The sequence below is a fragment of the Apodemus sylvaticus genome, chromosome 5, assembly GCF_947179515.1.
Source record: "Apodemus sylvaticus chromosome 5, mApoSyl1.1, whole genome shotgun sequence".
NCBI classification, from domain to species: Eukaryota; Metazoa; Chordata; class Mammalia; order Rodentia; family Muridae; genus Apodemus; species Apodemus sylvaticus.
This window is the reverse complement of record NC_067476.1, coordinates 11,969,560-11,983,220: the sequence shown is the minus strand read 5'-3', so window position 1 is coordinate 11,983,220 and position 13,661 is coordinate 11,969,560. Positions and strand designations below refer to the sequence as shown.

Sequence of the window (13,661 nt, the reverse complement as noted above, 5' to 3'; positions counted from 1 at the left end):
TCCACTTGGCGGAAGGAAAAATAAACTCGGGAAAGCTTACTTCTGACCTGCACAGACACTGTCACCTCCGTCGTCCGCCCTCCACCCCAGACCCACCCCCACTCCCCATTCCCCCACCCTCCAGATGATGAGAGGAAAAAAAAAAACCCTACCCAAACAATCTTCTCCATTCTCATTGGCAAGCTCAGACCTGATGGCCACGCCTTCAGACTCACACCACACTCCAATTGGACAATCGTGCCCCGGCGGGACACACGCTCCCGGTAAACCTATGCTTGGGTCGCCGGGCGTAGTTCAGCTCCATTGAGCTTTGCAACGGGCTCTGTGCTTCCATTGGCCAGCTCTGATTGGGGGGCCGGGTTCTAGCGTCCCATTGGTCACTCCTGCCGTGGAGGCCTCGCTCGCCTGAGCCGCGACAGTTCACGGGTCTGACCCTGCTGTCATGTCGTCTGAAGACCCCCAGGAGACGCAGCCGCTGTTGCGGCCACCGGGAGCCAGGTGCGGACTCCCGGGGGCCGCGGCCACTCTCTCACGCCCGGCGACACCGCTCACGCCCCGCCTTGTACCCACAGGGCTCCCCGCGGCCGCCGCGTCTTCCTCGCTACCTTCGCCGCTGCTCTGGGGCCCCTCAGCTTCGGCTTCGCGCTCGGCTACAGCTCCCCCGCCATCCCCAGTCTGCGGCGCACCGCACCCCCGGCCCTGCGCCTTGGAGACAGTGCGGCCTCCTGGTTCGGGGTGAGCCCGCTGGGGAACCCCGGGTAGCCCACTCTCTGCAGCACCCCAGGGTCCTCGTTCTCTTTCCTCTGAGGCTGCGGGGTGTGGGGTGGAGGGATCGTGGGCCATGGTCTCTGGTGACCTCCTCTCCAGTCCGTCTGGGTCCCCAGGCCATCGTGACCCTGGGCGCTGCAGCAGGGGGAGTACTGGGCGGCTGGCTCCTGGATCGTGCAGGGCGCAAACTGAGCCTCCTGCTCTGCACTGTGCCCTTCGTGACCGGCTTTGCTGTCATCACCGCGGCCTGGGACGTGTGGATGCTGCTCGGAGGCCGCCTCCTCACCGGCCTAGCCTGCGGAGTCGCCTCACTAGTGGCACCGGTGAGTGGTTTGGGCCTCCTAGATGACCTTTGCCAGGCAGCGGGGCGGCGGGTCAGCAGTGAAGCTATTCCTCTTTGCTCTTTGACTCTACTGATGCTGGCGTCACTGTACGCTTAGCAGTGATAACTGGAATACTGTTTTCGTGTTAACTGGACAGTTCTGTCTGGTTTGTCCCTGGGATAGGCTGCTGGCTCCCTTCACTGCTTGCGACGGCTACGTATAAAGTACAGCCCACACACCTGGATCACTTTCCTGGACACAGGCTTCTCCCCCATCCTCAGTCCGCTCCCCTGTAAAGTTAGGCCTGGTCCCGAGGCGGTTGCGGCCTTTGCACAGGAAACTGCTGCCCCAGGAATAGCGTCTGGAAAGATTTAGACCCTAGTAACAGAGGATCACCAGCAACCTGTAGCCACATACTTGAATGACCACCCATCCCTCCCTCCCCTCCGTGACCTTCTGCTTATCCTCTTCATCTGATGGAGGTGTGAAGGAGCTAGAGGAAAGGACACTAGAGATCTGCGGGGGCGGGGGGGGGGGTGTTTGTTTGGTTTGGTTTTTTTTTTTTAACTAGGGCATAAAGTATGGCGTAATCTAGAAGTATGCATGTATAATGCCTAGTGACTCCTGAGATTAGAAATGAAGGCGCCCCTGGTAGGATTAGCCTGAACAGGGACATTTTCAGCACCTGAGTAGCAACGGAGACGTCTTCTAACTCACATCTGTGCTTATCTAATGTGTACCAAGCTGGGCCTGGTGGCACATGCCTGTAATCCCCTAACTCAAGGGGTAAATACATGAAGATCAGGAATCCGTGGTTATTCTCAGTGCAGGAGGCTAGCCTCAGTTCATGAAACTTTATCTCAAATAAATAAATAAATAAGCGAGTGTAGGGAAGTGTCACACTGCACTCCTCTCTCAGTACTCATGCACATAAGCTGCAACCCATTACTCACCATCCTCTTTAAAAATCTGCAGGAAATGGGGGGGGGGGTACAGTTAAACCTTTCCTTTCAAAGAGCCAAGTAAAGTCTCGCCTTAACCACTAATAGGTCTATATCTCGGAAATCGCCTACCCAGCCGTGCGAGGACTGCTCGGCTCCTGTGTGCAGCTGATGGTTGTCACTGGCATCCTCCTGGCCTACGTGGCAGGTACAGAGATCTGCGTGCTCTTGTGATCCCTATTAGAGGCTATGTGCTCACTCTGGAGACTGAGGTTCATAGCGGGCAAGAGTTTGCCTGGTGCTGTTGGCCAAGGGGCCAGGTTCTCAGGTACACTGGGGTGGGGGCAGGGGTCTTGGTAACCGCACCAGGAAGAACTAGAGCAGGTGATTTTCTTTATTTCTTTATTTCTTTCTTTCTTTCTTTCTTTCTTTCTTTCTTTCTTTCTTTCTTTTTGGTTTTTCGAGACAGGGTTTCTCTGTAGCCGTGGCTGTCCTGGAACTCACTCTGTAGACCAGGCTGGCCTTGAACTCAGAAATCCACCTGCCTCTGCCTCCCAAGTGCTGGGATTACAGGCGTGTGCCACCACGCCTGGCTCAAGCAGGTGATTTTCTTTGTCCCTGGATCCCACCACACTGTGGAGGGACTCAGTAGAAGGTTCTAGTGCAAGGAGGGGTGGGGACAGGGAAACACTTTAGCTCAGTCACTTGGGGAACTGAGTTTCTGCATGCTGTCACCGGGTTCTCAGCAGAATGTCACATAAAGGAGGCTGCTTCCCAAAGACAGGCGCAGAGCTGGTGGCCTGGGGAGGCTTCAGAAATTGTCTCCTTGTAATAGTTATTCCTTTAAGTGTAACAAATATTCCAATAAAGACACGGGAGGTGTGAACTGAGGTAAAAACCTGCTACCTCAGTGAGGTGATTTTATTTTCCAAACTATGTACAGAATGTCTATTTATAAGCCTACAACTACACTGCCTGCTCTTGAGGAATCTCTGTCTACCTGTCCTTCTACAGACCTGGTCTACCCTCCTCTTGAGCTCCTCCAAGCTCAAGAAGGTTTCTTAGCTCTCCTTCCTAGAATACTGATTTACCTGTGTCCTGCCAGCTGCCTCTCTGTGCCTCTTGAAAGCCCAAAGAGAGAGACTCTGTCTCTTCTCTGGAGCTCTTTCCATGAAGTTCTTCCAAGCCAAAAGAAAGAGCGAGAGCCAGTGCGAGACCTTTCCCAAAGGTCCGAGTGCTGCACAGGAAGTCCCTAGTTCCTCCCCTATGCCATGTCACCTTATGACCAAGCCAAGCAAGCAGGGGCCAGGCTAGCTCACCTCTAAGGTGGGGTGGGTAGCCCAAGACTATCCAGCTGACCCTGCTTTATAGAGCAAAAGCCACAAGACTTTTCCCAAGCAACTTGCCTTAAAATAGGCAGAATCTTTCTGTTCTATAGCATTCCTACCTATGGAGGCTTTCGGAGACACACCCAAACTGCAGCTTCAGGACACATCCAGCTGCATCTGACAAACTAGGCTTTTTATTATAATTTTGCTAACAGTTGGGTTTTTATGTACAATAAACTAATATCCTGCAATATCTCATTAGGGGTAGGTGTGAGGAGGGGAGCCTTCAGACCTGACACACCCACCAACACCTGCCGGGCTTCACTGCCCCTCCCCCAGCTTCATTCCCCATCCCCACATCTCCAGAGCTGCTAGGGCCAGGGGATTAGTACCATATGAAAAGTGCCTGATAATACATCCCCAGCGAGAATGGGGCCGGGGGCACCGACAGGCTTCCCCCAGTCTGAGGTGTACAACTGGTTCTTCACAGTGGACCTCACACAGGTCCCGCTCTCTCGGTTTTAACTCCCTTATTGTCCCAGCTCTTCAGTGTTTTCCCAGCAGCCTGGCTGCCTTTGGAACCCTACAGGGACCCAGAGCCCCTGCTATGTCACAGATGTTGTCATCGTGGTATGGAGATAGTCGGTGTCTGTCAACCACAGTGTTACCTCCAGTGTGGCTTCATACTGCCTTGCACTGATCCTATGGTGTCCTTTTGACCCACTGCTATGAATAGCTGTGACAGCAAAAAGTCACATGGTAGGACCAGTGGTGCTTCAGTCTCTAGACGTTGTGGTTGTGGAACAGCTATAAGCTACCTTACTGCTGAAGTGAACAGACTCCCACAGGCTGACCTCTGACCTCCACATGAGATGCCCGTGCACCCACGGACTCTGTTCTAGTTACTGTTCTGTTGCTGGGGCAAGATGCCACGATCTAAGGCCCTTTATAAACATGAACATTTAACTCAGTGCTTGTAGCTCCAGAGGATCCATGGCCTCCGGATCCCATGGTGGGAGCATGGCAGCAGGCAGGCAGGCACAGAGCTGGAGCAGTAGCAGAGAGCTCACACCTCCGTCCACGGGCCGTGGGCTGACACACCTCCTCCAGTAAGGCCACACCTGGTCCTTTCCAAACCATCCCACCAGCTGGGGACCAGGTGCTCTAACTAACATGAGCACGTGGGGGCCGTTCTCAGTCAGACCACCATGCACAAGATAGTTGAATAATGTAATGAACTTTAAAAGACAAGATTCTGATATGAGTATAACGTAAGGTTTGGGAAATAGTTGAGCGAGTAGAAGAGCTTGCTGCCCAAGCCTCAGTTCAAATCCCAGCACCCACATAAAAGGCGAAGTGTGGTCATGAGTTCCTGTAACTCCAGCACCGAGGTCGGGTAGAGACAAGGTGATGCTGGGGCCTGCTGTTCACTAGCCTAGCTCCAGATTCAGTGGGCCACCCCAGTCTAGGGAGTAAGGCGGACAGTGATGGTACACCCTGCGGATGTCCTGCTCTGGGTACATGTGTGTGCACGCGCGCGCGCGCGCGCACACACACACACACACACACACACATTAAACATTAAAAATTACTATAAAAGTATAATGTAGCAGGTACATCAAAGCAGTAGCAGTCATTTCTAACTGTTGTCAAGTGTTTTGCAGCATTGGACATGACAGAGTACAGCATTTGGCTCACGCTTGCATGTCTACTGATGATATGTTACCATATCATAACATGATATCATAACATGATGATATGTTACCATGGCTACAAGACATGGCTTGTTAAGGAGAATCTTTCAGCTGTTATAATTTTACATCTTCTGTGCAGTCCATCTGTATTTCCCTTAAAAGATGTCACCTAATCGGGCAGTGGAGGCGCACACCTTTAATCCCAGCACTTGGGAGGCAGAGGCAGCTGGATTTCTGAGTTTGAGGCCAGCTTGGTCTACAGAGTGAGTTCTAGGACAGCCAGGGTTATACAGAGAAACCCTGTCTCGAAAAAACCAAATCCAAAAAAAAAAAGATGTCACCTAATGTCCGGATGGAACAGTCCTAGCAGCAATCGTTTCTTTAACCAACATGTGGGCGAGGGCAGTGAGATGCCCACCCCTGGAGTGAGTCCCGGGGCTTGCGGTGGGGCTAGGCTGGCTCCCCTGGCTCTGACATCTGCCTTTGCAGGCTGGGTCCTAGAGTGGCGCTGGCTGGCCGTGCTGGGCTGTGTGCCCCCCACCCTCATGCTGTTACTCATGTGCTACATGCCCGAGACCCCACGCTTCCTTCTGACTCAGCACCAGTACCAGGAGGCCATGGCTGCCCTGCGCTTCCTGTGGGGCTCTGAGGAGGGCTGGGAAGAGCCCCCTGTTGGGGCTGAGCACCAGGTGAGAGGCAGGGCAGAATGCAGAGCCTGTTCCCCAGACCACACACCTGAGTGGCAGCAACACACACACACACACACCCTCAGCGAGGACCAGCGCTGTCTGAGCAGGAGGGGGTCAGTTGCAGCCCCACTTTAGTGCATATTGTCTCCCAACAAGTGAAAGGCCAGGCCTGCGAGAGGAAATGGGTGAGGGTGTGGGTTGATTGGGAACCATAGGCAGGGGAGATGGCAGAGGCAGGAGCACGGGACTGCAGCAGTGTGGCCTGGCCATCTCTGAGGCTTGGTGCCCTCACCATCCCCCGGTAGTGCTGAGATCTGTGTGCATGGCTGTGGGAAGCCAGCCCAGTTACACAAGAGTGCTTGTCCCTCGGGAGCAGGATCCTTTACCCAAGTGCTGGAGTGTGCAGCCCCTCACAATTCCCCTCCCACAGGAGGTGGCTGCAGGGGCCTGTTTGCACACCCAAGGCCACTGGTCGGGTGGGGACGAGGAGGAGGCTCAGTCCCCTCCACCAAAGGGTCCCTGGGTCAGGCTTCTGGGCTCACCAAAGGATCTGAACACTGACGGACCTTCTTTGTGACAGGGCTTCCGGCTGGCCCTGCTGAGGCGCCCTGGCGTCTACAAGCCCCTCCTCATCGGCATTTCCCTCATGACCTTCCAGCAGCTGTCGGGGGTCAATGCCATCATGTTCTATGCCAACAATATCTTTGAGGCAGCCAAGTTCAAGGTAAGAGGCCTCTCCCCGCTTGCCTTGCCTCACGCAGTGTGTCACTTAGCCTCCTGGAGCCCAGGGCTTTGTAACACAGCCAGAGAGGGAGGGAAGGGCTTGTCTCTCTCTCTAGCAGACTAGCTTCTCCCCTCCCCCAGGACAGCAGCCTGGCCTCAGTCACTGTGGGCATCATCCAGGTCCTGTTCACTGCTGTGGCGGCCCTCATCATGGACAGAGCAGGGCGAAGGCTGCTTCTGGCCTTGTCGGGTGAGGCCTGGTGGGGAGGGCTCGGCCTCCCCAGCTCACACGGGGAGACAGGGCCAGGGAGGTGATATGTTATGACTGGTTCTTTTGAGCAAGTGACTCTCTGTCCCCAAGCTCCTGTTTCCTACTCTGAAATGGGTAAAGGGCTGTGGTGACATTAGGTCCTGGGCAGCAGCTTGGGCCTACACGTTCATGGTGTCCCTGGCAGCTGTGAAGACCCCTGTGGGGTTGAACCCTGCTGTTGCTGCTCCTGCTTCTGCAGCGGAGAGACTCCTCAGGAACTTCCCAGCATTTGCTGAGGTCTGAGGTCCAAAAGCAGGGTGGGAGTACTGGTCAGTCAGGGGCTTCCAAGCAAGACTGATGTGCCTGGCATGCTTCTCTCAGGAGCCACGCTGCCCTCTAAGTCCTGGGTGCTGCCATGTCCCCAGCGCCCTGTCTAGCCTGAGTCTTTGCCTACAGGTGTGATCATGGTATTCAGCATGAGTGCCTTTGGTACCTACTTCAAACTGACGCAGAGTGTCCCCAGCAACTCCTCCCACGTAGGCCTCCTGGTGCCCATCTGGGCGGAGCCTGTTGACAGCCACGTGGGGCTGGCCTGGCTGGCTGTAGGCAGCATGTGCTTCTTCATTGCTGGTAAAGAGGGACTCATGGGAGACTGGGTGGAGGGTGTTGTCCCTCTGACCCACCATGCCAAGTTCTGTAGCACTCAGCTTCAAATCTAGTTTTACTTGATTTTACCCCTCTGCCCCTGGGAGCATGACTTCTGTGCTAATGGCTCTAACCATGTGCTGGGCACTGAGCTAACTCCTTTCACATACTCCATGACAGCTTGCAAGCAGGTCCCATCCCTGTGCTGATATCTGAAAAGGAAGGGGCTGCCCCAGGCCTCGCAGCGGGGTTGAGAGCTGATAGGACCCCTAAGGCCTAGCCCAGCATGTGTGCTGTAACACTGCCTTGCTCCCACAGGCTTCGCAGTAGGCTGGGGACCCATCCCCTGGCTCCTCATGTCAGAGATCTTCCCTCTGCATGTCAAGGGTGTGGCTACCGGCGTCTGTGTCCTCACCAACTGGATCATGGCCTTTCTGGTGACCAAAGAGTTTAGCAGCGTCATGGTGAGTGCAGGCCCATGCCTTCCCCTACATTGTCAGAGATTCCATGTCCATGACCTTGAATGTAGACTGAGTTCTCTCACGCCTGGAGCACTGCCATCTCAGGGGCAGCATGGAGCCAGAGGCTAGACCAAACAATGGCCCTGGCGTGTGATCCCCTGTCTTAAGTCTGTGTTGGGGTGAACCTACTGTCCTCACACATAGTGTGTCCGTTCCATTCAGTTCTTTATTTCCCTCTCATAACCCTCCTGTGTTACCGGAGGCTCGAGCCTGCTGGCTTCCCAGCCACTAGAGAGGTTCTGGGCAGATGAGCATGCCATCTGTTCCTCACAGGTGCCCTGCAGATCTCCTGGCATGTGCCATGCCCAGGCCTATTCGAGGCTTCAGAGATGGCAGCGACTGAGTTGAACAGGGTCCATCTCATGGCAGGTGCTAAGAAGGCAGTGGGTGGCATGTGTATGTAGCTAGCTGCAGACATGCCAGGTGGACAGGGCGCCCAGAGGATGGCACGTGGGAGGGGACAGACAGCAAAGGACCTGGGGAAGAGGCCTAGAGAGGAGGAAACAGCCCAGCACCCTGTCGAAGAGGCTGAGAATGGAAGGGTCGCTTGGTGTCCTCTCCCACAGGGAACTGAGGAATGGGCACTTTGCAGGGTAATGGACTCACCCCCACCCTCCCACCCCACCCTCTCTCAAGAGTGACAGTTCCCCCTTCGTCATCACACAGAGAACTCAGAGCGCGGGACACTGGAAGGCAGGGCCAAGGCGCAGGGAGCAGAGTGATGGCCCGAAGCCTGGGCCGGCCGGGAACCGGAGCTGGTGTCCCTCACACTGCTCTCAGGGCCGCCACGACATTCCCATGAGCCTCGCTTTCCCAAGCACACGTCACCTTGGGGAGTATTGATCTACTCCCTATAGACCTGAGTCTCCAGAGACACGATAGGCCTGTGAGGGCAGGCAGCAGTCGGGGTGCCCCTGGATTGTGTGGGGCCCCGTCCTCTGACTACCTCCATGTGTGCGTTTCCTCTCTCTGCAGGAGATCCTCAGACCCTATGGTGCCTTCTGGCTCACTGCTGCCTTCTGTATCCTCAGCGTCCTTTTTACCCTGACCTTTGTCCCTGAGACTAAAGGCAGGACTCTGGAACAAGTCACAGCCCATTTCGAGGGACGATGATGGCATCTGTGACTGGCCGCCCAGAGCTGAGCTGGCTTTGGGTTTCAGGAGTGGAGTGGCCTGCAGCTGAGCCTCCCTCAGTTTGAGCCTGGAGGCCCCTGACTCCTCAGGCCTCAGGGCCCGCTTTGTCCAGATCTCAACCCGGAGCCACACGGTGAGGTTTACCAGATTCTGAGTCCGGGCACTGCAGCCTGCTACATACACAGGACCTCTGAGAAGCTTGCAGTCTCGCCTGACCAGGTGTCTCCTTCCTAGGCAGCTGAAGTGCTGGGAGAGTGTGTGGCTCCTGTTTTCTGGCTGGAGAACTTTGGGGTGTTCGGTTCTAAGCAGCTGCCTGCACCTCCCTTGACTGGGGGATCAGAAAGGGACTTAGCCATATAAAATATGGGCTCAGAAGCAAGGTCAGAGCCCAGGTAGAGAAGAGAATGTTCTTGTCAACCAAGCCGTTCTCAGGGCTGCCCAGACATCCTCGGACTCACCTTGGGGTCAGCCAGCTTACCCATCCCTTACAGGTTCTTCCCAGCCCTGTCCTGGGCTCAGTGTCCTGGGTCATTAGCCACCATATCTTGTTGAGTTTCAGGAAATAAAAAGCCTTACTGTTCAACTTTAATGGAGCCAGAAGTCTCTGCGGGTCACTTGTCTCGTGGCTCAGTACACACTCAGGGGAACACACACTCACGTTAACGTGGTTAGCTCAGCGGCTGACACAGCTATCCCTGTGTAGATAGACTAAGCTGGCTGCACCTCAGAGACCCACCGGCTGAGATTAAAGGTGTGTGCCACCAAGCTTAGCTGATTTTTTTTTTCTTTTTAAGATAGTGACTCACAATGTAACCCAGAACAGCCTAAGATGTATTATGTGACCTGGGACAGATGGCAATCCTCCTGCCTCGGGATCCTAAGTACCATTCTCTTCTTGCTGACCAACTTGAGAAGCTGTGGTCCCGGGTTTTCAATCCAAACCGTTTGGTCAGGAAAGGCTTCGTCTCACTGCCACTCCCAGGTGCCAGTTCTCCTGCTGTGGCTTTTCCTCCATCACAAGCCATTGAGCTCAGAGCCCAGTGCATGCAGGCCAAATACTTCGGCACCACGCTGTGCCTCCCAACCATCGGCTGCCATTTCTATTTTCTGCTTTTTACTTTTGCGTGGTGGTATAATGTATACATGTACATTTGTATGTGTGTGCTGGTGTATGTGTGTGAACACCAGATATTGTTAGTGTCTTCCTCAATTGGTCTCCATCTTTTTTTTAGGATTTAAGTATTGATTATAGATACCCACAGAGACCAGAAGCATTGACCCTCTAGCAGTACAGGCAGCTATGAGCTGCCTGATTTAGGGGCTGGGAAAAGAATTCTGGTCCTCTGAAGGAAGAATTCACTTGTAAATGTATTTTTGTTTGTGAATTTGGGGGCGCAGTCTCACTCTCTAGTCCATCTCTTAACCTCTTGGTTTGCCCTGTTGTACTGTGAGGTCACCATTCCCCCTACAGTCCAGACTGTCTAGTGGACACTGTTCTCCCTGGTGTGATGCTTTTCCTCTCAATTGTTCACTTAAGATTCTTTTGGGGGGCATGTTCTTGCTCTGTAGCAGCCCAGGCTGACTTAAAACTCAATGTGTAGCTCAGGCTGGCTTCAAACATAGTGATACTATCACTCTGAGTGCTGCAGCCCCAGGTGTGCAGTCCCAGGTGTGCAGTCCCAGGAGTGCAGCCCCAGATGTGCAGTCCCAGAAGTGAAGCCCCAGGTGTGCAATAGCAGGTGTGCAGTCCCAGCTGTGCAGACCCAGGTGTGCAGCCCCAGGAGTGTAACCCCACACCCACTCTCACCGACCCTTTTCTGTGTCTTTGCTCTGCATTTGTTTTTTCACTTTATCTTCTGCTAATATTTTGCTTTGCCAGTCATGATTTAAAGCCATTAATTTACCAAGGATTATGGGAACACTCCTAGTGAAGGATCCTTGAACAGAATCAGATTTGGTTTTTGTGGGGCGACATATTCTTCTGTCTCATTTAAGCCTAGTGAGCTGATGGGTGGCCCAGGTCTTCTGGTTGAAGCAGGGTTCTCCAGAGAAACAAAATACATAGAGAGACAGCGGATGTGCTGGCTTGTTACCAGGGGCTGAGAAGGCCTAAGACCTTGAGAGTGAGTCAGCAAGATAGTGTCCTGGGAGTGCTGGCAGTGTGACACCAGTCCAAAGGCAAGCACAAGACGCAGGAAATGGCGGTGCTGCTGCCAGCCATAGCCAGCTTTTGTATATGATCCTGGGGATCCGAACTTGGGTCCCCGCGCCTGCAGAGCAAGCATTTTACTGGCTGAGCCATCTCCCCAGCTTTTATTTTTTCTTACTCTCTGCCTTTATAGCATCCTATGCTGTTTAAGGGGATGGATACCTTTTCTCTTTTTCCACCATTTGAAAATCAGGTTGATTGAGGCATTATTTACATAAACAGAATCCAACAATAAATAATGGCTCATAGCAAACCGCAGTTCCAAGCCTTCACCACACTTGAGGTACAGGACACTTCCACCATCACCTGTTCGCATCCCTGTGCGCCTCCTGTGTCACCTCCCTGCATCTATAGTTCTGGAAACCAGAGCTGTGCTCTCTGCTCTGCTTCCTGTAGAATTTTGTAAAGATGTGAGCACACAGTTTGCGGCCTCCGTGCCTGGCTTCACTAAGCACCTGTGATGGTTTGCATAAACTCATCCCAGGGAGAGGCACTACTAGAAGGTGTGGCCTCGTTGGAGGAAGTGTGTCACTGTGGGGGTGGGCTTGGAGATCTTCCTCCTAGATGCCTGAGGATGCCCAGTCTGCCCCTGGCTTCCTTTGGATGAAGATGTGGAACTCTCAGTCTCTCCTGCACCATGCCTGCCTGGTTGCTGCCATGCTTCTGCCTTGATGACAATGGACTGAACCTCTGAGCCTGTAAGCCAGCCCCAAATAAATGTTGTCTTTTATAAAACTTGCATTGGAGCCGGGCAGTGGTGGCGCACGCCTTTAATCCCAGCACTTGGGAGGCAGAGGCAGCCAGATTTCTGAGTTCAAGGCCAGCCTGGTCTACAGAGTGAGTTCCAGGACAGCCAGGGCTACACAGAGAAACCCTGTCTCAAAAAACCAAAAACAAAAAAAAAAACAAAAAACAACAACAAAAAAAAAACACTTGCGTTGCTCATGATGTCTGTTCACAGCAGTAAAACCCTAAGACAGCACCTTTTGGACTCGTTCACGTGGTTGGGCATGTCAACAATTCATTTCCTGTATTTCTGAGTAGACTGTCACTGGACATCGAGCTAGTTCCAGTTTGGGGCTCTTATTGGGGTCGGGGTGGAGCCCCATTGCTACACAGTCATAGACAAATAAATCTGTGTGGAGCAGAGCTGCTGGGCCACATGCTAAGTTTATTTTAGAAGCTGTTTCAACTTCTGAAGTTGTACTGTTTCCTATCCCAGCCGCAGGGCTTTGGAGGCCCCCACCCCCACCCCCCATACTTCATGTTTACTTCCTGTTATAAATAAAGCAAGCTTTAGGCTTTAAGTCTTTGAAAGTTGTCATCTATTTTCTGATTTCTCATCTGATAAGCTGATCTCAGGCAGTTATTTATCTCACATATCTGGCGTGCTTTGTCCATGCTATACTTAAGGTTGGAAAAGCACTGGCTACCCGGCAGCCCCTGGCACACGCCTCCCAGCTCAACAGTCTCCCCACCCCCATGCACTAGAGATTTGTTTCTACTTATACACTTCCGATGTCACTTTGGTGGCATTTGGCAGGAAAGAAATAGAGCTAAGTGTGTGCCTTTAGTCTGTCATCAGTACCTGTAATTACCATGCTGACACGGTACCTAGCAATACCGATGCTCAGATATTTGCTGGATGTAGAATTATTCCACGCTATAGCTCTATCAGTACTTAGGTCAACACTATATTAAATATAAAGCTTAATTCAGTATCCCACATACTCAGGTAGCTCTCAGTCTCCTGCTAGTTGAGAATTCAGTGATCATGCATAGATTCATAAAATGAAACAGGAGAGACTGATAATGGAGATAAAGTGGGGGATGGCGTTAGCAGAGACAGATGAAGAAGAAACCCTGACAGAAGCCTGAGGCATAGGGGGAAGCGTGGACATGAAGGAGCTAACAACAGAATAGCTGTCTGAGCAAACCTTCACAGGGTGAAACCTTCCAGGTGTGGCTGCTGAGGTGCCGCGAGCAAGCCAGCCCTCCTGATAAGCTACAGCAGGCTGTGACTGAGAAGGACCTTCCTCCATGACCAAGGCAGTTCTCAGGGGTCAGCAGCAAGGACCAGAGGGTGAGGACCTTGGACAGGTACAGGTGTGACTATGACTAAGTATGCCATTGGGCTCCACACTTCAGGCCCATGGGCTGAGGCAAGCGGCCTGCCACACCGCTGTCTCAAGTCACCCACTCTCTGCCACAGAACGGTCCTTGCAAGGAAGACTGCAGCTTGGCTACTGTCCAACCTTGTCAATGGGCCAGTGAAAGACCAGGAAGCAGGCAGGAGAAGTCAGACCCATAGGCCACCAGAGAGGTGACTAAACATGTAGGCAATGTGTCACGGTGGCTTCAAGCCGTATGCCCTGTCATCTGGGGGCAGGTGCCAGGCAGCATGGGAAAAGTCGTTAAGCTTGGTTCAAATTCGAG

At 53.2% G+C, this 13,661-nt stretch overlaps 1 protein-coding gene across 2 annotated transcripts; it reads left to right on the top strand.

Annotated features, from left to right (window-relative positions):
* Positions 1 to 356: 356 nt before the first annotated feature.
* Slc2a8 (solute carrier family 2 member 8) lies at positions 357 to 9,605 on the top strand. Of its 2 annotated transcripts, XM_052182223.1 has the most exons (10): positions 357 to 498; positions 573 to 735; positions 885 to 1,091; positions 2,141 to 2,240; positions 5,544 to 5,743; positions 6,324 to 6,467; positions 6,608 to 6,716; positions 7,173 to 7,346; positions 7,680 to 7,825; positions 8,858 to 9,605. In XM_052182223.1, exons 1-10 carry the CDS (start codon positions 443 to 445, stop codon positions 8,993 to 8,995), a joined length of 1,437 nt encoding a protein of 478 aa, XP_052038183.1. In that variant the 5' UTR covers positions 357 to 442; the 3' UTR covers positions 8,996 to 9,605. The 2 variants fall into 2 exon arrangements, with proteins under 2 accessions (XP_052038183.1, XP_052038184.1); XM_052182224.1 differs by lacking the exon at positions 357 to 498 and having other exon boundaries at positions 660 to 735; positions 868 to 1,091.
* Positions 9,606 to 13,661: the final 4,056 nt, after the last annotated feature.